Raw genomic sequence first — 24,323 nt, 5'->3', positions numbered from 1 at the left:
TGGCACAGGGCTTCCAGCTCTGCCGGGGGGCTGCAAGGAGCCAAGCTCCTGCTTACTGCTACTGGGGATGGACAGACAGACAGACAAGTGCCAGAGGCCATGGGGATGGGCGTAAAGGCGGGGAGACGGATGCTTGCTGAGTTTAACCGAGCCCCATGAGCATCCTGAATTTAAAAGGCCCCCAGTGATGGTTGGACTTCAGGGAGCACTGCCCCAGGAGCCCTTTCCTAGGGTGCCTTTGCCCGAGGCTGAGTAACACCCCCGTGCCGGGGCAGGATTTGTCCCCCTGCAGCAGGACGGTGCCCCGGGATGTGCCCAGGACCCGCTCCGTCCCCATCCCACCACGCACCGAACATCCAGACGTCGCTGGCCGTCGTGAAGCGTCGGAAGTTGATGGACTCGGGGGACATCCACTTGATGGGGAGACGGGTGACGGACGCTGCGGGGGGGAGGCAGTCAGAGGCCGCGCTCGTGGCTGCAGAGGGGCTGGAGTGAGCCCGGGGCCCCCGCGCTCCCCTTACCTTTATAGTACTCCTCGTCCTCGATGTACCTGGAGAGGCCGAAGTCGCCCAGCTTCACGCACTCCGGGGAGGCCACCAGGATGTTCCTCACGGCGATGTCCCTGCGAGGAGAGACCCTTGGTTGCGGAGAAGGGCCGGACCCCCCCAGCCCGCAGCAACCCGCTCCTCCAGCTCCAAAAAAATGGGTCTGCAGAGCACTCCCCAGCCTCTGCCTTTGCATGGTCCCACTCCCCCCATCTGCCTCCCCCCCCAGCCCCGCTGCTTCCCACCCTACCTGTGCACGCAGTTGATGGCCTCCAGGTAGGCCAGGGCCTTGCTGATCTGCAGCGCGTAGAGGATGAGCGTGGGCACGGCGAGGCAGTGCTTGTTCTGCTCCAGGTACTGCCCCAGCTGCAAGGGGACGGGGACGGGGGTCAGGGGCTGAAAGGGCGGCACCGAGGCGGGTGGGGGTCCCCGCAGCGCCAGCCCCCCGCACCTCCCCGTAGGGGTAGAGCTCCATGATGATCCAGGTGGGCTCCTCCTCCGCGATGCCGATCAGCTTCACGATGTGCGGGTGGTCCAGCTTCTTCATCAGCACTGCGGGGAGACCTCTTCAGCCACCCCGCAAAGAGGGGGGGGGGGGGACCCTCCGGGAGCCCAAACCCCACCCAAGGGTGCAGGGGCAACTCTGCGCTGTGAAGCCGCAGATGGAGCAGCCGAGGACTTGCCGGGGAGATCCCAATGCCTGCAGCAGGGCTGGGGCTCCCACGGGTTTACGCACAGATGGTGCCCACCTGCTCTCAGCAAGCTTTGAGCAGCTTTTCCTCCCCTCTCCCACAAAACGGGTATTTGGGGTAACAGCCACGGCACGGGGGGAGCGCACAGGACCCCCTCCTCCAGCTGCTCTGCTCCGCATTTAAGTGGCAATGTGTCCCCAGGCAGGGGGGGGACAGCCCTGACTCGCACCCCAGCAGTGCAGTGCTGCAGCCACCCCACGGGCTGCCCCCCGTGCCCCACGGGGCACAGGCTGCTGCAGGGGAACCCCAAAGATCAGCGCCCCCCCCCCCTCCCGGCGTACCCGCCTCGCTCAGGAACTTGTCCTTGTTCTCGGGGCTGCAGTCCTTCTTGCAGGTCTTCACGGCCACGTTGACCCGCTCCCCCTTCTGCAAGGAGAGGCAGGGGCAGCTCGACCCCGCTCCCCCCGGGGGTGTAAAGGAGGTGGGCAGGGACGGGGGGGGGGGGGGAGCACAGCACACCCACCGGGTTGGTGTAGGTGCCCTCGTACACCTCTCCGAAGAAGCCTTCCCCCAGGATCCTGCCCAGCGTGACGTCCTCGCGGCAGATCCCGTAGTGCTGCACTGAAGGGACGAGGGCACACCGGTGGGTGCCACCTCCCCGGGCACGGCCCCATGCTGAGAGCCAGGGGTCCTGCCCCACAGCGCAGCCCCCCCCCCGGGAAGCAAGGTGGGCAGCGAGGGCAAAACTTCGCTCCCGGCTTTGGGGTGGTGGGGACGGGGTGGGAGACGGGGGCGATGGGTGGGAAGGCCCCCGGGGGTGACACCCACCTCCAGACCTCGGTCTTGAGGACTCGTCGGGGATTTCAGCGTAAATATCGGAGTCTAGGGCAAGAAGGAGGGTAGGGGCAGTGGTGCAGGCAGCGCCCCAGGCAGGATCCGGCCCTCGGTGCCCGAGCCACCCAGCCTGGAGCTGCCCTGGGGGCACGGCAGGACGCCGGCGCACCCTCCCCCCGGGATGCTCGGCCGCATCCCTGCTCACTGGCCAAGCATCGCTGCACCAAATCACAACCCCCGCCCCCTTCCAACACCTACTGGGTGCCCCCAGGCTGGGGGGGGGAGGCAGGAGAGCCCCCGGACTCACCCACGCTCACGCTGTCGGCCAGCACCGAGTGCCGCTCCTCCAGGTGCCTGCGGGGTGGGAGGACGGGGTCAGGCAGCGGGGCTGGGGTAAGGGCGGGGGTCCCGACCCCCCCGCGGGGCCGTGCACTACTCACGGGCTGGGGATCCGCGGCAGGCTGCTCCTCTTCTCCCTTTCTGCAGGAGGACAGCGGCGGTCACCTCCTGGCCACGTCACCCTGGCTGGTGGTGGGACACCCCCCCCCCCCAAAGCCTTCCCCTCGCCCCTCCAGGAGGAGAAGGGCAGGCACCCCCCAGCTCACCGTGATATTTTGGGATGGTTTTGGGGAGGGGTCTGGCCACCTGGAAACGCCACCATCCCGCAGGGCACCCACCTCTCCTGGGGAAGACGATGAGGGAGGTCTCCAGGCCCCCCTGCAGCCGGCAGTAGCCGTCGATGAGGTCGGCCATGTTCTCCGCCTCGGCCAGCGACGACGTCTTGATGGACAGGGACTGGGGGAGGACGCAGGGATGGGTGAGGGGCTGCCCCCCCCCCCGAGCTGAGGGGTGGGGGGATGTGGGGATGGGGATGGGATGGGATGGGATGGGATGGGGATGGGGATGGGATGGGATGGGGATGGGGATGGGGATGGGGATGGGATGGGGATGGGGATGGGGATGGGGATGGGGATGGGATGGGGATGGGGATGGGGATGGGGATGGGATGGGATGGGGTGGGGATGGGGATGGGGATGGGGTGGGGATGGGGATGGGGATGGGGTGGGGATGGGGTGGGATGGGATGGGATGGGATGGGATGGGGATGGGATGGGAATGGGGATGGGGATGGGATGGGAATGGGGATGGGGATGGGGATGGGGATGGGGATGGGGATGGAGATGGGGATGGGGATGGGGATGGGGATGGGGATGGAGATGGGGATGGGGATGGGGATGGGGATGGGGATGGGGATGGGGATGGGGATGGGGATGGGGATGGAGATGGGGATGGGTCCCCCTCCTCTCCCCCTTGGGATGGCTTGGACACCATCTCCCCACACTGCAGCAGACCCCGAGCTCCCCAGCAACATCACTGCAAGCACCCCAGCCCCAAAACCCCCCAGACAAGGGCACCCCGGGCACTTTGGGTGGGCTCTGGTTGGGGGCAGAGCCCCCCCAGCTGCAGCTCCAGGCGGGAACAGGGCTGTCTGCCAGGTCCTGCAGGGAAGAGCTGCCATCCCACGGGCACCCCCATCCCACCCATAAAGCCCCGCAAGTGTGTGTCCCCCCCCTCCCAGCCCCAATCCTGGGCCCCCTCACCTGGGGGGTGCCGCTGAGCCCCAGCTGCAGCACGGCCCTGCCCTCCTCCACGCTGGAGCACCTGATGGACTTGATGTGCTTGAACTCGGCCAGGCAGGTGGGCTGCGGACAGAGGCAGGGCCCCGCGCTGTCAGAGCCCCGTGCTCACCATCGGGGGGTCCTCACCCCCCCCCCCAGCCACCCCTTTTTCTCAGGGACCCCCCCAGTGCGTGCCCCTACCTTGGCTTCCTTGCTCGTCATCTGCCGGATGCCCTTGGGCCCGATGACCAGGTCCACCGTGATGTTCCACCCTTGCTGCAGGGATGGGGAGCAGACGGAGGATGTGAATTTTGTGGGGTTCTCCCCCAAAGCCAGCTTCCTCCCCCCCCCCCCCGTCATTTTCTGTGACACCCCAGAGAGACCACTTCCAGGAGGGGCTTGGAGAGGGGAGAGCTCCAAGGCGAGGGGGAGATGGTGCAAGGCAGGGAGCCCAGCGCGGGCACTTCTCCACCTTCAGCAACCTTCAGGCACCGGCTCGCACCCCCGTCAGCCCACACATGTCCCCCCAGCCGGGTGGCTTTGGCCACACCGTCACCTCTGAGCAGCCCCAAACCCTGCTGGGGATGCTCTGGGTAGGCGCTCACACCCCCGCTGTGCACAGGGGGGGCATTTTCACCCGGACCTGGCTGCGTTTAAGGGCACGGTGTGTGCAGCCCCAGCTGCCAGCCTGTGATGGAGGCTGCGGCGTCCCCGTCCTGCAGTGCCACCCTGGCACCGGGGTCCCCGTCCCCTCCCGTGGACTCACGACGAGCTCGCAGCGGTAGCTCTCCTGGTCGATGTTGGCGAAGGTGGCGAGGGTGTGCAGGAACTTGAGGATGCACTCCTCCTCGCGCAGCAGCGCGTACTGCTGGAAGGTCTGCTGGATCATCTTGCGGAACTGCTTGGGCTGCGGGCAGAGCGGCTGCTAGCCACGGCGGGAGGGCGCCTGGCACGCAGCGGGGACCTGACCGGTGCCACGGGGTGCTGGGCTGCGTGCGCGGACACGTGCGTACACACACAGACACACACCGGGGCACGTGGGCACCCACGTGCTCACCTGCAGGTACGAGCAGGAGTCTGTGTGCACAGGCACGTGCATCCACACGTGTGTGCACAGCCGTGCGCATGCCAGCACACCTCCCTGTGTGTGCAGCCTGACATGCACACGAGTGTGGGCAGACGTGCATGCGTGTGTGTGCAAGCCAACCCTTGCACACATGGCCGTGCTTGTGTGCGCATACATATGGACACGTGTGTTCCTGCAGGTACACCGCGTGGGCAGAAATGCACGGGTGTGCATGAAACACGCGCATGAAACACGCATGAAACCCATGTACACACGCGTGTGCATTCAGACACACCCTCACATTGTCAGCAGACACGCTATGCATGTCACACCCGTACGCACACGGCCACTCACGTGTGCACACATACACGTGTCTATGCAGAAACACCCCCAGAAGCCTGTGCAAAGCCACTTACCCGCGTGCAAACGCACACACGTACATGCACCTCCCCACACACGCCTTGATGCGCACACACGGACACCCCCAGGCACCCATGTGTGCACCCACACCGTGCGCCCAGCCCTGCGTGCAGGCGTTCAGCCCCCCCTCCAGGTGCACGCCCCTCACCTTCAGGTTCTCCTGCATCTGGCTGGGGAAGAAGAGGTCCAGGCCCACCTCCTTCCTGGGGAGCAGAGACCCCGCGTGCGTTAACGGCCCCGCGGGGGCTGCGGACCCGTAACGCATGGGAGGGGGACACCAGCAAAGCAGGGAGCAGGGGGTGCAAGGGGTGGCGGGGTGCTCCTTGGGGAGCTTCCCCCTCCCACCCCACGCCAGCAAGGTGATGGCTGTGGGAGGATGAGGAGGCTCGGGGCTGAAGGCCCACCTGGGGAGCCCTAGTGCAGGCCAGAAGGGGGTGGATGAGGGGCGGGGGGCTGCGGGGGTCTCTCTGGGAGACCCCGGGGCCGCGGGGCAGGCTGTGCCTACTCACTCCAGGAACTCGAAGTTGGACTTCTTGTCCAGCGCGTTTTGGGGCATGTCCTTGTAAAACCTCCTGTGAGAACAAAGTGATATCAGACGGCCACCCATGCGTCGCCACGCGTCCCCCCCCGCCCCACATCCCCCCCTCCACATCCTTCCCCTTAGTGCACAGCCCCCCCCCCCCCGTGCAGGGCTCTGGAAGCCCCTTCCCGCTGCTGCCACCCCAAAACCCTCCCGGCTGCTCTGCGGCCCCGCTGCCAGCGCTGCGGCACCCATCCTGCCAGCCCCCCGCTGCGCCCCCAAAACCCCAGGGGCACGTACCTGAGCTCGAGGCAGCCCAGCTGCAGGGCCATGCCCTCGCTCACCTTGCTGGCGTAGTTCTGCATGTACTCGCTTCGGAGCTGGGGGGGGGGGAGAAATGGAGGTCAGGGGGTGGAGGGGATGCCACGTGCATCCCCAAGGGTCCACGCGCTCCCGCATCCCGACCCGGGACAAGGGGGGGGATTTATTGCCATGGTTGGGGGCACAACAGGATGGGACCATGGGGGGGGTCCTGCAGGTTGCAGGCTGGGGGGGGGGTCCGCAGCCCAGGGTGAGGCAGGGTGAAGGTACAGGGCTGCAAGGTCCCGGGTATGGGGACCCACGTGTGCTGGGCTCCCCAGGAGGCGATGCCCCCAGTGCTGGGGGACCCCCAGGGCCGCCTCGGACCTGCTGGTAGAAGTAGAGCAGCGTGGTCCTGTCCTCTGTGAAGCGCTCCATGTAGTCCTCGGGCAGGTAGCGGATCTGCAGGTCGTACCTGGAGGCACAGGACAGCCCCCGGTGAGGTCCCCATGGGCGGGCTGGGGGCACGGAGAGGGACCCCCCCCCAAACCCCAAGCCAAGGGCTCCGTCCCCTACCTCCACTCGGCCTCCAGGTGCAGGCACTCGTACTTCTCCTGCACCTCGCCCACCGTCAGCTCGGGGTGCAGCCAGTGGATCTCGTCCGACTTGACGTGCTTGAGGCGCAGCCCGTAGCACTCGGCCAGCTTGATGTCGGGCCCGATGCGGCCGCTCACCAGGATGGACTTGATCACCTCCTGGGGACGGGATGGGGCAGGGAGGAGCGGGGCTCAGCCCCCTGCAGGCCCCCAGGACCCTCCCCCAGCCCCGTCCCCCTTCGTGTCCCCTCCGCCGCGGTGCCTCCTGCAGCCAGCTCCGGCTCAGAGCTGCCGCGGTTTCAGCGTGGGCACCCTCGCAGCGCGGCGTGTCCTCGCACGCAGGCACCGTGAGCCCAAACTGCTATCGCCACCTGCCCCACGGACTTGACACCAAGGTCTGCAGATGAGCTCCAGCCAAGCTCAGCCACGAGGAGGAAACCCAGCACGGCTGCAAGCACAGCCCCGTGCTCAGCCCCCACAGCCGCCGCTCGAGCTCCGGAGAAGCACCCAGCCTGCTCTGCAGCGACACAGCCTAAACGTGCCCGATTTTTTGGGGTGTTGCTGGAGGACAAAAGCCTGAGCGGGTCGTTTCCAGCCTGGCACCTGAGCAGAGCTGCCCCGATACGCTGCGGGCGGGCTGTCGGGGCGGGCGCTTCCTCGCCCCGTCCTCGCCACGGCCGACACCGCGGGCACCGTGCCCACAGGTGTGGGGACAGTGGGGCGGCGCGCACGGCCCTGCAGCTCCTGCCTGGCCTCTGCTCTCCGGCTGGAGGCCAAAAAGCAAGCGCAAGGTGACGGCTGATGGCACAGCCCAAGCTGTGCCTTGCTGTGATCACCGCGTCTTGCTTGGGGAGGTGTGAAATGCTGGCGGCTGCGTTTAGGTCCACGGGCCAGGCCAAGTCCTTCTGAAATAAAACCTCCCGGTCTCCAGTTATTTGTAGCTTCAAGACCTCCAAATCCAGACATGGTGTTCAAGCCATCAGGAGCCCTCAGGGAAGTTCTGTCCCCGAGCTTGTCCTGCCAGAAGCCACAGCAATTTCTGGCCTCGGTGATGGCCCAGCTCGCCCTGGGGAGGAGCAACCCACATCCCGCCCCTTGTGCGTGGCACAGGGGACAGCCAGACCATCTCCATTTCATTGTCCTCGCTTGCATTCCCCAGAGGCATCTCCTGATGAGTCCTCTCCTTCTCCAACCACTCCTGTGCTCGTCTCCAAGCCCTTCTGCCATGCCATGAGCTTCTCCCAGGGACAGGAGGAGGGGATGTGCCAGGAGCGACCCCCCCAGCTCAGTTGCGCTCTGGTCCCCTCTACCTGGGCTTCCCGCAGTGTGCTGCCCCCCGAGCAGGAGCAGCATCACCCCCTGCACCCACACCCCCCCGGGATGCTGGAAACCATCCCCACAGCACCCAAACGCAGCGCCCTCCCCACAGCAGGATGAGCCACGGCCAAACTCCTCTTTGCTGTCCGCAAAGGGGGCAGGGCGACTCGGTGGGGCTGAGCCCCGTTGCAGGAACTGACAGCGGGGCTGAGGAGCCCTCGCCCTCTCCAAGCTGGGCTGCTGGGGATGCCCTGATCCTCTCTCTGCCCCCCAGGGTGTGGAGCCAAGGGGCTCCGGGGGCTACCAAGCTGTGGGAAAGGCTCCTGCCGGGAGCTCGCCCTGATGCCAGACGGACAAAGTGCCCCCCTCCCCGGCCCCGCATGCCCCCCTCGCCCACGTACCCGTATCTCCGTCGTCACCGGGCACTTGACCAGCTTGAAGTTCTTGCCCATGTTGAAGCTGTTGCTGTAGAAGCACACCTTGAGGATGCGCATCTCCTCCCGGTCCGCCTCCAGCGGCCCCATGCCCAGCGTGGCCTCCAGCGTCCCGCCCAGGCTGCGGAAGGAGCTGCTCCGCGGGCGGCCCAGGGGCTCGGGGACGGCCGACATCCTCAGCACGCCCGGGGCGCTAGGAGCTGAGCATCCCTTCCCTGCGGAGAGACACACACGGCCACTGAGCACCAGCTGCGCCCTGACCCAGCACCTCCAGGCAGGACTTGTGTGTCCTCCGCATCTCCTCCGTGCCCCCAGCACCTCCAGAGCAATGTCCCCGTGTCCCCAGCACCCCTGGAACTGTTTGTCCCTGTGTCCCCAGCACCTCCAGAGCAACACCCCCGTGTCCCCAGCACCTCCAAAACAGTGTCCCTGTGTCCCCAGCACCTCCAGAGCAACATCCCCGTGTCCCCAGCACCTCCGGAACAGTGTCCTTGTGTCCCCAGCATCTCTTTTGTGTCCCTAGCACCTCCAGAGCAACACCCCAGTGTCTCCAGCACCTCTGGAGCAGTGTGCCCTTGTGTCCCCAGCACCTCTGGAGCAACACTTGTGTCCCCAGCACCTCCAGAACAGTGTGTCCCTCTGTCCCCAATACCTCCTCTGTGCCGCCAGCACCTCCAGACCAATAACTCGGTGTCCCAAGCACCTCCGGAACAGTGTCCCTCTGTCCCCAGCACCTCCAGAGCAATGTCCCCGTGTCCCTGTCACCTCCAGAGCAGCACCCCTGGGTCCCCAGCACCTCCGGAGCAGCAGCCCCACTGTGTCCCCAGCACCCCTGGAACAAAACCCCCGTGTCCTTTCACCTCCAGAGCAACACCCCTGCATCCCCAGCACCTTCGGAGCAACACTTGTGTCCCCAGCAGGTCGCTGCTGTCCCTCACCCACGTGGACACCGCCGCGCACATGGGGTTTGGGCTCCGTCAATCAGCGCTGGCTCCAGCTCGCCCAGCGCAGCCTCCCCTCGCCCAGCGCAGTGGCCACCCCTCGCCCTCCATCCCACACGCCCGGACCCACGCTCACCCCTGCCTCCCTCTGTCCACGGCCCCAGAAAAGCGGGCGAAGGCTTCTCCCCGTGCCTCCGTCCACGGGCCACGGAAGTCTGCGCAGCACAGGGCCCCGCAGCGCGACTTCCTAGCGGAGCCGAATTTAGCAGAGGGCTTCGCACAGAGACAAGAGCGGAACGGGGAGAGAGCAACCCCGGGCCCGTCGCTACGCGGAAGGGCAAATACTTCTTTATATTGATTCGCTCTTTTATTTTTAGAGGTCATCAAAACTGGTAGCCTGCTCGAAAACGTCCCTCAGGCTGGAGGGGAAGTGGTTTGAGTTTTTTCGTTTTACCGAGAAAAACTGGAAAAAAAAATATTTAATATTCAGCCTGTGTCGATCTAACAGGGCATGGGATCTTGGATGATCCCAAGCAGATCCCAAATCTTGTTTTTTTTTTTTTTTTTTTGTGGGGTGTTTGGGCTGTGAGCTGGGCAGGGCTGGCAGGAGGGACAGGAAAGCCTTGTCCTGCGTGCCCTGGGGCCGCTTGCTCCGTGCGTGGGGCCAATGCAGGCTGCGAGCAGCTGCCCCACTCTGATCTTTGGGCGTGCAACAATAAACGTGGAAATTCACCCGTCAGGCCCCTTCCGGGTCCGAGCCCTTGCTGAGCTTGGCCCTCGAGTTACTGATTAACAGGCAGGAGGCTGTTTGCAAACAGGAGCCCGGCTGCTCGCGGGTCGAACCCGCCTGCGTCACCCCCGGGCTGCCGCGGGGGAACGGCCCCGGCTCGGGGGTCCCTGCCCTGGGCAGGGGGCGAGGGAGGGCTGGAGGCACAGGGGGGCTGGGGAGGATGTTGGGACACCCAGGGGGGGTCTGCCCTGCGGATCCAGGCAGGTGGCACGGGGACCTGAAAGGTGCCAGGGGACGGGGAGGGTGGGACTCGAGGGGTCTCCGATCTCTGCAGCATGCCCGTGGGGTTGTACAGCTCGGGACAGTGCAGGGACAACCCCAAAGTGCCCAGGGGGACGTGACACCCTCTGGTACAGCTGGGGACGGTGTTAGAGCAAACCCCAAAGTGCCCAGGGGGATGCGACACCCTCTGGTACCGCTGGGGACAGGGCAGGAGCAACCCCAACGCGCACCTTGCACCGGCTGAGGAGAGGCGAGCAGGGGAAGGCAAGGAAAACGCACAGCAAGGCGCTGCTCGCAGGAAGCATTTTCGAGGCTGGCCGGTGGCTTTTCTTCCTCCCCATTTTTTTTTTTCCCCTCCCCTTTCGTTTCTGCGATTTCTGCTGTAATTTGCAGGGAGCTCAGAGGCGGCCCCGCTCCCGCTGCAGCCCCGCGCAGGGCTGTGTGCCGCCGGCTCCTGCAGCTTCGGCTTTTTTAAAGCAGCCCCACACTGAGTCGCCGGCCTAAAAATACGCCCGGTGCTCTCGGAGCTGCACGGAGGGCTCGGCTGGCAGCGGCGCGAGGTGCCCTGCAGCAGCACGGACGGCCCGGGTTCCTCCCGGGGATATGGGGAAGGAGGAGGCTCCGCATCGCCGCGGCCGCGCTGGAGCATCGCCGAGACGCTGGTGGGACACTGGGGCACGAGACCAGGCACGAGAAGGGCAGAGGTGCTGAGCTGGGCACCCCCAGCTCCATCACGGGCTGCGTGCCCAAGGGCACGGGCTTGTGCGTGTGCGCTCACACATTTCACACCCCCTTTTTTTTTAATTTATTTTTTTTTCTCTCCGCTTCACAGCAAGGCGGGGAGGATCTCGCAGCAACCCACATCCTTTGCAGAGCCCTCCCACAACCCCCGTCCCTGCAGCGACGCACCCTGTGGTCCCCTGCTCCCCAGGAGGGCTGGGGGGGGGGTGAGGGGGAGCGGGGACAGCCGGTGCCCCCCGCCCACAGTGGCCGTGGTGTACCTGACCAGCACCGGGGCAGAGCGTCTGCGCTGCGGCCGCCCGGCCTCGCTGCGCTGGCCCCCTGCTTCCTGCTCACCGAGATCGAAATAGCGATAGGGCCGAGCAGAATTAGCAAGCCCCCGGCCTGGCCCGGCACTCAGGGCAGAAATGTTCGCTTGGGGTTTTGCTGCTCCCCCCCCTCAGCTCCCAGCAGAGGCTGGGTCCCCCCCACCCCCCGGCGACACCTCTCCTCCCAGCCAGGAGGGCCGGCCAGCCCCCCGCTGCCCCTCGGTGTCCCCCCCTCCCCAAATTCACAAACTCCTCACCGAACTGCACAACAGCTTCTCCTGCGAGCGCCGGACACCTACGGCTGAGCCCCGTGTCCCCGGGGTGTCGGGGGCACCCTCCTGGGGGTGTCGGGGTGGGGACAGGGCCGGAGAGCTCAGCTCTCGGCTGGGAAGAGCTCTGGGAGGCGCGCTGGCGTTTCTCAGGGTGCACGCAGCAGAAATGCTTTGCTCGGTTCTTCTTTCTCCCCACTTTCTCATCATTTTCGGTTTTCTTTCCCCAGCCCCGTTCCGACGCGTCCCCTTGCGCTTTCAGCAGGGCTGAGCCCACGGGACAGGACCGGGGCTGGGTGTCGCCTGCGCGTCCCTACCCTGGTGGGTGACGTGGGGAGCACCCCACGCTCTCACACCCCCACACATACCTGCATGAGATGCCCAAAAAAAAAAAAGAGCCGGGAAGCAGGCACAGCACCCCAGGGCACATCCCTGCTGGCTGGGCACCCCCGGGACCCCTTCTCCAGAGTGGCCGTGCCCCACATAGACCTGGCCATACACAGCCCCTCATTTTCAGGCTGCAGAAGGGGGGGCAGCACCCCGTATTTCCACCCCTGCCTGCTCACCTCCCCTCTGGCACGGGGACAGGGCCCACGGGAGCCCGGCTCTGCCCCTGGCGCAGCGGTGGCACGTGAGGACAGCGGGGACACAGCCCAGCCCGGTGCAGGGACAGAAGCCACCCCGAACCGAAACCAAGTCCTTGCTGCCCCCAGCAATGCCACCAGACCCCCGACCCGCAGCCTGTGTGCCCTCCCCCCCCCCACAGACCCTTTCCGTCTCCTCGGGGGCACCCCGAAACGCCCCCGCTGCACCCAGCCACCCGGGGCCCCGGCACAGGGCGCACCAGGAAGTTTCTCGCGTCGCTGCCACTCGCTTTGGGGACGCAGAAAAGTTTCCCGCTGGGGCACCGCTTCCCCCAGCCCTACCCAAACCCTGGGGCCGACCACACGTTCCCCGTGCACCAGGGACGGGCTGAGCCCCCCCCCCGACACCCCAGTTCGGTGTGACGAGTTTGCTCGTGCTCAGCCCGCCGCCCACCCCCCCGGTCAAGCACAAGGGGGTGAGGGTCTGTGCCCCCAACGCTGCCCCCAGGGAAGCCGGGGGTGGGTGGGGGGAGCAGGAGGCGAGGGGCACTTACAGAAAGTGGGGGGGCCGTCCCCTGCGTCCCCACCCCGAGCCCGTGCTGGCGGCGCTGCCTCTTCCTGCTGCGGCTGGCGAGGCTGTGCGGAGGCATTTGCATAGTGCCCGGCACGCAGCCCACGCGCGGGCACGCTCGCACACGTGCCGTGCACAGCTGCTGCAGCCCATGGCACCGGCGGGGAAACTGAGGCACGGCTCAACCACCCCCCCCACAACCACCCCACACAGCATGGGACGGGGGTTTGGGTGTGCAGCAGAGGCAGGCAGCAGCACCCGGCCCCCTGCAGTGCTGTGCTGGGGGGGGGAATCCTCTTCCCCACCCACCTGTGGGACCCCGCAACAAGGACCCCCCCCCCGCTGTGCCCCCCTAATTCACCCTGGGTCAGTCGGCTCCGGCCCCACGCTCCCCGTCCTGCCCCGTGCCCCCCTGCAGAGCCCCCTTGCCCCCGCTCCACGCAGCCCCCTCCTATGGCCATCACCTGGCGGAGACCCCCCCCCCCAGCACCCCACATCCCCAGAGTTCCTCCAAAGCTCCCCAAACCCGCCGCATTTCCAACCCCCACCCCCAGCTGAGGGGCTGCAAGCCCCCCTCCTCCCAAAGGGCAGGGGCAGCAGGGACCCACCACTTACCCCGGCCCCCCCAGGAGGGTCCCAAGCCCGGGGGCTCCGTTCCTCACACCAGCATCCAGTGCGTCCTGCCCCAAGCCACGCTGCCTGCTCCCTGCTCCGCTCCAGGACCCCCCAAAAATAAACCAAAATTGCAGCCCCCAGCCCCTTGCCCCCCCCCCGGGGGCTGCAGCGCTGCGCTCCGTGCCCAGGTGCCCCTGGAGCACCCCGGGGAGTGGCGATCCCAGTGGCCAGGGGCAAGATCCCAGTGGCCGGGGACAAGATCCCAGTGGCCGGGGACAAGCGGGGGGGCCCCCGCAGCGCTGCCCGCCCCACCCCGGCCCTGCCCCATCCGTGCAGGTATTTAGTGACTCACGGCGGGAGCGTTAGGGTGCCGGGAGCCCAGGGCTCTGGTGGCGGTGACACCTGGAGCAGAGCAGCGCAGCGCCCACACCTCGGGGTCACACCTTATAAAGGGGGCTTTTTGGGGCATCCGGGCGGCTTGCCAAAGGTCCCCAGCAGAGCCCTGCACCAAGCCTGTTTGCCTCAGTTTCCCCTTTCCTTCCGCCAGCCCCAGGGCAAAGGGTGAGGGACCCTGGACACCCCAAGGACCCCAGCCTCGCCCCCGTACAGACGGAGCCGGCAGCAGGGAGTGGGGCCGGGCGCTCCGCAGCCCACCTCCCTGCGGGTCCCTGCCTTATCTCAGGTGTCTGCTCCCCATACCTGCCCCAAACCCGCCCTGCCCCGCTCCCATCCATCACGCCAGCCCCATCCCCCGCGGGCACGGCGAGCAGGATTTCACCTCCCCGCTGCAGGCGCAGGGTCGGGAACACAAAAACCGCCCTGTGTGGCCTCGGGGTGCTGCTGAGACCTCCAGTGAAGGACTTGTGTGCCAGCCCCAGCCCCTTGCACATCCCCCCCCCGGTCCCCATCCCCTTCTCCCACCCACGGGGGATTTGTCCCAGGCTGGTTTTGCACCAGTTGGACCCGGTGCAGCTCGGGGCACCCCACGGGAGCGCAGCCCATCCGGCACCATGCCCTGCCTTGGGGACTGCTGCCTCTCCGGGCAGGGAAGGCAAGACACAGACACCAGGGCCAGGGGGTGACGGGGGCACAGGGACGAGTGTCCCGTTGCAGCGGGGTTGGGGTGCGCAGGATGGTGCTGCTGCCCCAGCCGGCCCCGCTCAGCCCCTTTGGGCAGCGCGGGGAGCGGGGCCGCCACGTGATGGCCCGGAGGAAGCCCATTTCGCAAAGCAAGAGGAAATGACACAAGCTCCAGCTGTGGGGACAGGCTGCCCCCGGGGGGGGGGGGGGTTGGAGCAGGTAAAGGGGTGCTGTCCTCTCTGCTTGCAGACCCCGAACCAAACCAACCCCTGATGACACCCCCCCAGCTCCCCACCACAACCGAAAACGCTGCCAGCGGTCAAAAAGCACCCCCCAGACCTCATCGAGGATGGGTCCCAGCACGTTTCCACCTGACACCTCTCGTGCTGCAGGGGCATTATCCCCCCCCTCACCCTAACACACCCCCATTTTCAGAAGGGGAAAACATCAGTGTGGGTGTTTCTGGGCGCAGGGCTGTGCCGAGACACGCGTCCCACCTCCCAGCCCGGTGCCGTGGCTGCCGGCTGCACCCAGGCAGCTGGGCACGGCGGTAGGGGCAGCACGCTCCCGGGAATCAGGAATAACGCGCGGCGAGCTGCCGTGACGCCCACGGCCGGCAGCTCCCCGAGGGGGTGACTCAGGCACGGGGAAAGATCTGCGTGTTCCCGGCGTGGAGCTGGCGAGGGGACGCGGCGGGGCCATCTGCGCAGGAACAGCTCGCCACCAGGCTCCCTGCGAGCGCAGCAACCCCCCCCCCGAGTGCTCAGGCAACGGGGTGCACAGCAGGGACGGGGTCCCGGAGGCGAAATGTCCCTGCCAAGCTCCTGCCGGCTGCTCCCACTGCCTCCACCCGGGCAGAGCAGCCTCACAGCCCCCCCCCCCCCCCCGGGTGCTTCAGGGTGGCCCCAGCCTCCTCCTCGGGGTGGTTTCTATCCAGAGCTCAGCCGCAAGGTTTGTTAACAACAGTCCCTGCTGGCCTCCACGCTGACGGATGACTTCCAGGCCAGAAATGCCAAAGCACGGTCCCTTCGCCATGCCAAAGCCATCAGCTTTTCTGTGCTCCTCCAGCTAGCAGCAAGCCCCCCGGGGCTTCAGGGCAAGAGGCCCCCCCCGAGCATCCCCCAGGCTTTGTGGGCAGCAGGGTCCGTCCTCAAAGCCAGCCCCGCGGCCGTGCCACACAGAGGCCCCCAGGTGTGCTGCCCCTGAAAGCCTCCAGCAGCAGACTGCTTGGAAACGGCAATTTTCCATTAAAACCTCAGGTGATCAGGAGCAATAGCAGGATGTTTCCCTCCCCAAAGTTTCCAGGCTGGGGGGCCTGGCTTCCAGCCCATCCCACTGCAGGGCCAGGCTCCCAGGGCCCTGCGGAGGTGCCCTAACCCTGCATTGTATCATGGGGGTCGTCCTGGGGCTCCCCCCTCTTTCTTACAATTAATAATGCAACTGTCACCCGGCCTGTTGGTTTTTTCTTGGATTTCCACAAGACCCAAGCCCAACGGAGCTCCAGCAAAGAACGTCGGTGTGGCAATGGTAGAAGGGAAAGGCACGCCGACGGCCTGGCAGAGCTCCCAAAGTCAGGCTGGGGGGGTCTGCAAGCCCCCGAGGGCATCAGGGTGGTGCTGGAGGTGCTCCCCCCTTGGGGCGATGCAGGAGCACGGGGCTGAGACCAGGACCAGGGCAGCAGCAGGGCTCAGCCTCAACCCTCCCGACCGAACCGATCCACCGAAGCCGGCGCAGCGCCGCCAGGCTAAAAATAACCCCGAGCAGCACACAAAGCCTCCCCTCGGGGAGGGGAACAGCTTCCCGGGAACAGGGTGGGCGTATTTCCCGGTAACCTTTCTGCGCGAGAAGGAAGCCGAGGGCTCGCAGCATCGGTTTTGGCAGGCGGGTGCCGGTCGCTAGGCATCCCAGTCTCCAGGCAACCCGCGGGTACCGCGCGATGCTGCTCCTGCCTCCTTTTTTTGGGGGGGAGGGGAGAGGGTCTGGGGCAGGAGCCCACCCTATACTCAGGGCTGGTGTGGGGAATCATCTGTGGGACGTGGCCAGCATCACCATGCCACGACACTTGCAGGGTCCACGGACCGGAGCGGCGCTCGTCCTTCCTCTCCCACCAGTACCAGAAGCGCCCAGCACCCGTCTCTGCTGGAGCTGTGGGTGCTCGCACTAATTAACCTCCTTGGATCCACCTCGGCTTTATTCGGGAAACTCAGCTCCTCCAGAACCTCCTGGGCAGGCTGTGTCAGGGGCAGAAATCACCCCGGAGGGTGCCAAGCTGCAGGTCCCCCCCAGCGCATTCGATCCCGTCCCCCGCGCTCATGCCCGAGCTGCGGCTCCGCAGCCTGGAGCAGCCCCGGCCTCGGTCAGCCCCGCAGCGGCTTCCCCGGGGCAACGTGCACCCAGCACCAGCTCGGAAGCCACCACCGAGCCCCCTCCCAAAGTCATGTCCCTTTCCCAACTGCCAGGCCCCGGCACGGGGTGCTCTGAACAAACGTGGGCAGTGCCCACGAGCGGGTCCCGCCGTGCCCCTCGCTTTATCTGCGCCGTCCCAGGCGGCCGCAGCGCGGCTCGGCACCAGAACGGCCCCATGGCAGTGCCGTGCCGGCCCAGCACGCTTTTCAGCAGGGCTTGGGTCTGCAAAACGTGGGGAAGTTTGCGTTCCTCGGGGGAATTCAGCTGAGATTGGGGGAAATTAATTTCTGTAATTTAATTAAGCATTTTATTTTACTGTCATCAGTCATTTCAGTGCGCGCTGGCACGCTGCTGCAGAGGCCTATGCAGGACAAGATCTCCCCAGAGCTCAAAGTTTTTACCCTTTACAAAGTTTCCAACCTTTTTGTTAAAAGTAAATAAATAGATAAAATTTTAAAGGCCATTTAAAAAGTGAAATAAGCTGAACGACCCCCAGGGGTGCCTCCCACTGTTTGCCCCCCATCGCTCTGTGGACACCAGCGCAGGGACAACGCGACGTTTATTCGCCTTTAACTCCCCTGAACCGGGAGATTTTTAAACTCTTCCAGCAGACCCGCAGTGCACGGCCCCTAGGTTTTAAACTCAAGGTTTTCCTCGTCCGCCCTCAATTAAATGTCTCCCTGGCGGTGCTCCGGGAGGCACCGCGGGCACCCGGCCTCCTGCGCCCCGAATGCCCCCCGTGCCCAGCGGCACAGCTCCTGCGGGATGGGGGCAGCTTCTTTCTGCCCTCCCCCCCCCGTCTCTGAGCACCACGGCTGGGGCAGCGATGCTCTCTCTGTAAAACGGAGGGAGCAATGCTCTCACTGTGTAAAACGGGGGGCAGAAGTGCTCTTGCTTTGCCAAACGGGGGGGGCAGCGATGCTCCCACGTCGCCTGTGGGCAGCGGCGCTGCATTCCTGTGGCTGCGCGCCCTTTGCTATCTCTGCGAGGGGAAGGGCCTGGGAAGCGGGGGGGGGGGGGATTTCCCATCTGAAATCCCTCGGTGCTTCAGCCTCTGGAGATAACAACAGGCAGCAGAAGGCCCCAGCTCCTGCCAGGTGGAAATTCCCCTCGCAGCCGCTCTCCTGTGGCTGGAACCGGCCGTGGGGACAGGCGCAGGTATTTCGCCTCTGGCTGCAGTGGCAGAAGGAGCTGCAGGAAATCCCCCCCCCCCTTCCTCCTCCTCCTCCTCTGCTAGGGCCCTGCTGCTGCCTCGGCTCTGGGTGCTGTGGGTCACTGCGGAGGGGGCCCCGACCTGCCCCCCCCAGCCCCCCATCCAGCCCCCAGCCCTTGCCAGCTGTAACTCAGCAGCACCAACAGCATCAGCCCGGCTTCAGCCGGGGCAGGGAAAACCTCAGGGACAGTCACAGCCTGCTTGCGTGCCCCGAAAAAAGGAACAGGCCCCTGCACGTAGGGAACGGACGTCTGCTGGACGGGGAGGTGCCGAGCAGGGAGAGAGGAGGGTGCAGCGTGGAGAGGGGTGCAGGGCGCTAGGTGTGCAAGGTGGTGGGCGTGCTAGGGGTGCAACGGCGTGGTTGCACAGTGGGGCGGGCGTGCAGCAGGGTGGGTGTGCAGCGTGGCAGGGCGTGCAGCAGGCTGGGGGTGCGTTGTGGTGGCTGTGCATTGTGGTGCTGTGCATTGTGGTGGCTGTGCGTTGCGGTGGGTGTGCAGCGTGGCGGATGTGCAGTGCGGCAGGTGAGCAGCAGCGTGCCCCGGCTCGGAGACAGAGAGGCCCAGGAAGCGAGGCGGGGGCCAGCTCACCCTGGAAGCTCCTGGCCGTGGCAGCTCTCGTGCTGAAACGGGAGTCGATGGAAGCTGCGCGAGCAAGGCGCCGGGGCTGGTGCTGCGTGGGCGGCACGGGGAGCGAGGCAGGACGAGCGCTGGGAAGCCCTGCGGGGAGGGATGAGGGCAGGGAGGAAGCAGAGCTCTCCTGCATCTCCTAACGGGGCACACAATGCTGGTAACCGCCCTGGAAGCCACCTCCACGGGGCACAGCATCGCCCAGCAACTTTTTCACCCAGGGGAAGCGGACACTTCTAGGCCACAGCTCGCGTCCCGGGATGACATGAATCATGCCCAGCCAGCGGCTGTGTTTTTCCAGTGGCTGCACGGGGAGCCCACGAGAAGTCTCCCTCTGGATGAGGCCACAGGGTTTTCCCTGTGGGAAGCAGAGTTGTGCTGGAAGCACTTTGGGACTTCTATAACACGAAGCATTTGCGCTGCCCCAAAGTGAAAAACATGGCTGAATGCTGTGGGGTTTCCCCGGCTCACAGGAGCTGCGTTTCGAACACGACGTGTTCCTGTTCCCCTTTGAAGCTGCTTCCCCAAACAGAGCTCGGAGGCCTTGCCATGATGCCCCCGCCCCATGGGGCGGCAGAGAGATGGCCAAGCCAGAGAGGTAGTCACCCCTGGGAAGGATTTTTCCTATGGAAAATAAACAAATTTTGCCCCCAAATTTCCCCAGGGAAATGTCTCCCTGTGATTTTTGTGCCAAGCATCCTAGGTTTTACCCTTCCTGCTCCCCAGGCTGCCTCAGCGGAGGAGGAGACCTGCGTATGCACGCTTGCATTCAGGAATGCAAGAAGGCTTCGCAGGGAAGGTTCACGTCTCCATCTACTCCTCGTGAGTAATAACTGTGCCAGGGAAAAAGCAAAATGATTCAGATGTTGCCTCCCCAGCCCCCACCGCCTGAAAGAGCCTAAACGCTGAACATTAACAGCAGCTGAGCACGAAGGCATGGAAACGCAGAGCCTGGGGACAGCGGCACTTGTGCCCCCGCACGCCGGACCCGCACGCGCCCTCGCACTACGTGTGTGTCTTGGGTTTCACACCAGCGTGTGCAAGACACCGCCAGCGAGGCTGAGCCTGCGTCTGCCACGCGCACACACCAACACCACGGGCTGTGCGTGCATCCCTGCCTGGCCTTCAGAGCCGTGCCGTGAAGCCTGCGTGGGTGCCCCCGCACGGCACCGCTGCCCCATGCGTCCCCCGTGGGACATCCCCAGCTCCGTGCGCCTTCCTCTCCTGTCCCGGCACTCGTGGCTCTCCAAAAACCTGACCCCTGCAGCTCATCCCGTGCACCTATGGCACAGAGGAGCAGCAGCAGGCAGGCGCCCGGGCTGGATGCTGTGCCAGGAGGTGCACTGCCATGCCGTGCAGACGGGCTGCAGGAGCTATGGGTGAGAACGGGGCCAGTCCTGGGCTGTCCCTGCTCCTCTCCAAGCCCCCCCATCACCCTTCCCCAGGGCTCTCCTTCAGCAGGAGGAGGGTGAGGAGGGACACGTAAAGGATCCCCCCCAGCAGATTGCAGGGCCCTGTGGACATTTTGCCCTAGAAATGCCCCTGCATTGGGTGGTCTGGGGTCAAGATGGGGGCAGGAGGACCCTCACAGTGGCTATATGACCAGTGCTGAGCCGTCCCCGCCTCCCCGCCGTAACACCAGAGCCTCGTCCAAGTGGCTGAAGTGCCCGGCCTTCCCCGGCTGCTCCATTTCACCGCCGCTCTGCCACCTCCTCCGGGCAGTCCCAGCCCAACCCCGAGCCCGCTGTGCCCTTCCCCACCCCAGCCGCAGGGCACCTGGCCCTGGGGACACCCTTCCCGCCCAGGGGACGCGGGCAGATTCACTCCCTGCATCACCCGGACGGGGCTGGCTTCGGAGGAGCAGCGTGTCCTGCTTGGGTGACACATCCCCGGCCCACTGGGGAAAAAGAAACTGCAACGAGAGGCACCCAAAGCAGAGCGGGGCTCAGGCCCGCCGGCACCTTGCGAGCACGGGGGTGTTGCATCAGCCCCTCGCACCGCAACACTCCCGTCCCCGGGCTTCCCCCCTTGCTCCTCTCGAGGCTCGCCGGGAGAAGCCGCCCTGCCCTTGGGCAAACAGTGAGCTGGCAGCAGATAGCAGAGCGGCACCTCCCGCCCCGCCGCCCGGCGCATGCCACGGCCCAGCTTTTCCCCAGCACCCCCGGCACGGACGAGCAACGGCCCCGCTCCAGCTTCCTTCCCTCGGCTCCCCGCGTCCCCCCCGCTTCTTCGCCCGGCGCCCCGAAAGCGAGCGGCGGCGCTCACCTTGGCGGAAGGGCGCGGAGGGGGACGCCTTCGCCCGGGCCGGCCCCGCGGGCAGCTCGGCAGCCTCGCCAGCAGGAGGGCTGCCCGGGCGGGTGCGTGTCCCGCGGGCTGGTACCGGTGCTGAAACCACTCCTCCCCGCCGCCTGCTTCCGGATAGGGCTCGCCGGGGCCGGCGGGAGCCGCGGCGACGCCGCCGGGGAGGAAGAGGAGGCAGCAGGCGAGGAAGGCCGCGGGATCCCTCACCTGCCCACCCAGCCACCCCTCCAGGCCCCACGGAGCGGGTCGGGGCAGGTCCCATCCGGGAATTTGGGCACGGAGCCCGGAAGGCCGGCGTTTGGGGCTGGTCCCGCTCCCCCGCTCCTACCTGGGAAGGGCTGGCAGGCTGCCCCCATGGAGCCCCGGCGGGACGCCCCGGCGCTGCGCAAGGGTCGAGGCAGGAAGGAGGATGGTGCAAGAGCCGCTGTGCCAACGTCCGGGGGTGCGGGGTAGGGTCCGGCACCGCCACCGCCCCAAGGCACCTCCCCGCCTGGGGAGTGCACCAGGCCCCCCTGAACATTCGCTCACCGAGGACCCCCTCCACGGGCGGACAGCGGGGCCTGCCGCCTGCAGAACTGCCCCCAGGCCCCGGAGCAATGCCGAAAATTAACCTCGGCCGGGTTTGGACACCGAGGAGCCGAGGAAGAGCTGGAGGAGGAGGAGGGGTCACCCCGAGCCCCCCCACCAAGCAGCTATGGGACTGCCATGGTCGTGGCGGTGGGGTGCCGTGCGGGCACAGCCGTGAAGCGGAGCAGGATGGGGGAAGCGGCGGGGCGAAGCCGCAGCGGGGCACTTCCCCTAAGCCCGGGCAGGCGTCTTCCCTTCTGCCGCCGGCGCTGCAGACTGCGGGCACGGCAGAGCCACAAGCTGCATCTGCTGCAGCCCCGCAGGTTTCGTGGGCTAACGGGCTCTTCCTGGGAAGGCCCCCCCCGGCCAGCATCCTGCCCCACGGCAGTTTCCCTTCGTGATTCCTCTTCCCCGTGGGTTATCTAGCTCTGCGGCTGGTTCGTGCCGTGGGGAGGAGGGTTGCGTCGGGGTGGCGCAGCCCCCGCTCCCCATCACTGCTGAGGCCACCCAGCCCCACTGCCAGCAGGGTCCGGGGGAGCCGTGGCCTCCCGGGGGTCCTCTGCCCATCCCGGAGATCCCCTGACCTCAGCAGGTCCCTGCTGAGCTGCACATCAGCGGCTGCACCCCATCACGCAGCCCCGTGGCCGGGCACGGTGGGGTCCGGCGGGGTCCCTTCCTGCGTGGGCGTCCCCCGCCTTGGGAAGAGGCGTTCGGTGACAGCTCTCTCGCCACCATCTCTTTCCAATCCCTTCCTCCTCGGCTCAGCTCACTCCGCCCCTGCTGCCCCAAGCTCACCCCCGAGGCGCGATGCCCGCGGTACGGGGCACAACCCGAGCACAGCCCCCTCGCTGCATGCGCCGAACACAGCCGGAGCATCCCCGCAGCCGGGCGCAGAGGGCAGCAGGACCTCCTCGCACCCCGAGGGATGGGGGAAGGAGCCACAGGGGCCAGACGGCTTCTGGGCACCGCGGGGGACAGGAGCGGTGGGGATGAACACGGGGCGGCCACCGTCACCCTCTGCCCAGCCCAGCCCAGCCCCCGGTGGTGCCCAGAGCTCCCGCGGCGGCTCTCCCACGCGCGCGGAGCAGCGCTGACAGCCTGCGCCCACTCTCCACTTGCCAGCCAAGCTATTTCAATGCCTAAATGCCATCAAAGCCCTGCAGCTACCTCCGCACGCCCCATCTCCGGCAAAGGGCAGGGGGGAGCGCGGTGGGCAATAGGTGCCCCCTGCTGGGGGGGGCAGCTTGGGGGAGGGGGGGGGGAGCAGAGACCACCGGCTCCAGGAGCCCCTCTGCTCGCTGCCACGGCTCCGTGGAGAGGTGCAGCAGCCCCCCGCACACCTTTCCCTCCCCATGCCCTCCTGAGGAGGTGCCTGGGCTCCTCGCAAGTTTGGGAGGGACACTGCGAAGCTGCTGCCGTGCCCCGGGCAGCACGGCCCCCAGGGAGCAGGGCCACGCTTTTGTCCTGCTGATCCCTGCCAAAAATGAACACCCTCCACCCCCCCATGCGCCTCCGACACCGGCTTCAGCCCCGAGACTTACAGGAGAGCTGGTTTAACAGCCTGCTGAGCCATCCCATGCTCCTGCACCGAGGGCGAGCTCGTAGCTAAGAAATGCTTGAGAGAAACAGGTTTCCCCCCGCCTCCCCCCCCCTTCCCCAAACCACCCTCTTCATTGGCACAGAGGGAAGCGATAAAATCTGACAGGATTTATTAATAGCACCTCTCCCATCACTAGGGAGCGGTGCTTCGGCACGGCTTCGAGCATCCCAGCACGGGGCTGCTCGAGGCCAAAAGGCACCGACTTACTTTCGCCAGGGAGCAGGGACGGTGCCGGAGGGTCTGGGTGCCGGAGGAGGACACCGGCGGCGGCTCCAGGGCCTCCAGCAGATGTTTTGCCGTGCTGGGGACACCAGAGAGGAGCAGAAGAAGTTGCGTCGCGCCGGAGCCAGGCAGAAGTGGGGAGATGCTGCCAGGAGAGGCGGCTGGGGGTGTCCTTCGAGCAGGAGGGTGGGATGCAGCGGTCCCCACTCGCTCGGAGCCGCTGCACGGCTGCTGCATGTTATTGCTGCCATCTTCAGGACGGCCAACCTGAGCCGGAGAAATACCCTCCGGGCTTCCCCAGGCCGCCACCTGAAGCGAGTCCCAGGAAAGCAGCCATCCGCATCACTGACTTTGAAACCCGGCCTCGGTTTTGCTTTTCGGGGATGAAAAATCCCAGTCCCCGGTGCTCCGAGAGCAGCAGGAGCAAGGGCGGGAGGCTGCTGCGGGGCGGGCCCAGCGCTGACACCCCCGCGTCGCCCCCGAAAGCCGGCTCCTTGGCAGCGCTCGGTGACAGGGACACCCCAGCAGGGCTGGCACGGGGTGACAACGGGGTCACAAGGTTGGTGACACCGGGGTGTTTTTGGAGGGGGTGTCACTGGGAGCTGGGATAAATGTTGTGCTAGTGAGTGATGCACCCCAATAGGAGCGTAGCTGCTCCAGTCAGCAGCGTGGGGGCCCCATTTCCCCCAGTGCGGGTGCCCCCCACCAGCACCCCATCTCTCCTCAGCCCTTGGCAGCAGCAGTGTCAGGCCCTCAAACTTAGAAAAGGATGAAGGAATTAGCAAGGAAAGGGCCCCAAATGAGGCTAGATCTGCTCTTCTTCCAGAGCTCTGACCAGCATTTTTCCCCCACTACCCCCACAAAGGGGCCAGGCAGGCAGCGGGGAGGGAGGGCTGGGCTGTCCCCAAAGCCTGCAGGGTCCTCC

The 24,323-nt window shown here is 66.3% G+C and overlaps 1 protein-coding gene across 9 annotated transcripts in view; it reads right to left on the bottom strand.

Moving 5' to 3' along the window:
- Positions 1-23,514, bottom strand: part of PTK2B (protein tyrosine kinase 2 beta) — a 30,517-nt gene extending 7,003 nt beyond the window's left edge. For 2 of the 9 annotated variants that reach the window (XM_083828625.1, XM_083828627.1), the window contains exons 1-20: positions 20,974-21,315; positions 8,310-8,557; positions 6,572-6,750; positions 6,383-6,470; positions 5,996-6,075; positions 5,685-5,747; positions 5,324-5,378; positions 4,456-4,596; positions 3,891-3,965; positions 3,672-3,773; positions 2,749-2,866; positions 2,512-2,551; positions 2,379-2,425; positions 2,066-2,119; positions 1,761-1,858; positions 1,579-1,663; positions 997-1,097; positions 796-911; positions 522-622; positions 350-439 (exon numbers count right to left, since the gene is read on the bottom strand). In XM_083828625.1, coding sequence (XP_083684751.1) covers positions 350-439; positions 522-622; positions 796-911; positions 997-1,097; positions 1,579-1,663; positions 1,761-1,858; positions 2,066-2,119; positions 2,379-2,425; positions 2,512-2,551; positions 2,749-2,866; positions 3,672-3,773; positions 3,891-3,965; positions 4,456-4,596; positions 5,324-5,378; positions 5,685-5,747; positions 5,996-6,075; positions 6,383-6,470; positions 6,572-6,750; positions 8,310-8,557; positions 20,974-21,271 — 2,179 coding nt within the window. In that variant the 5' untranslated portion in view covers positions 21,272-21,315. Of the gene's footprint in view, positions 1-349; positions 440-521; positions 623-795; positions 912-996; positions 1,098-1,578; positions 1,664-1,760; positions 1,859-2,065; positions 2,120-2,378; positions 2,426-2,511; positions 2,552-2,748; positions 2,867-3,671; positions 3,774-3,890; positions 3,966-4,455; positions 4,597-5,323; positions 5,379-5,684; positions 5,748-5,995; positions 6,076-6,382; positions 6,471-6,571; positions 6,751-8,309; positions 8,558-11,601; positions 11,892-12,751; positions 12,862-13,383; positions 13,498-20,973; positions 21,316-21,337; positions 22,756-23,117; positions 23,185-23,383 lie in introns of those variants that run through there. The other 7 variants (XM_083828631.1, XM_083828628.1, XM_083828629.1 and 4 more) reach the window with 7 other exon arrangements.
- Between the last annotated feature and the right edge of the window lie 809 nt (positions 23,515-24,323).

Source organism: Anser anser, assembly GCF_964211835.1.
Source record: "Anser anser genome assembly, chromosome: 3".
Taxonomy (NCBI): domain Eukaryota; kingdom Metazoa; phylum Chordata; class Aves; order Anseriformes; family Anatidae; genus Anser; species Anser anser.
Note: the sequence above shows the minus strand (reverse complement) of the source record. Positions and strands in the feature narration are given on the sequence as shown.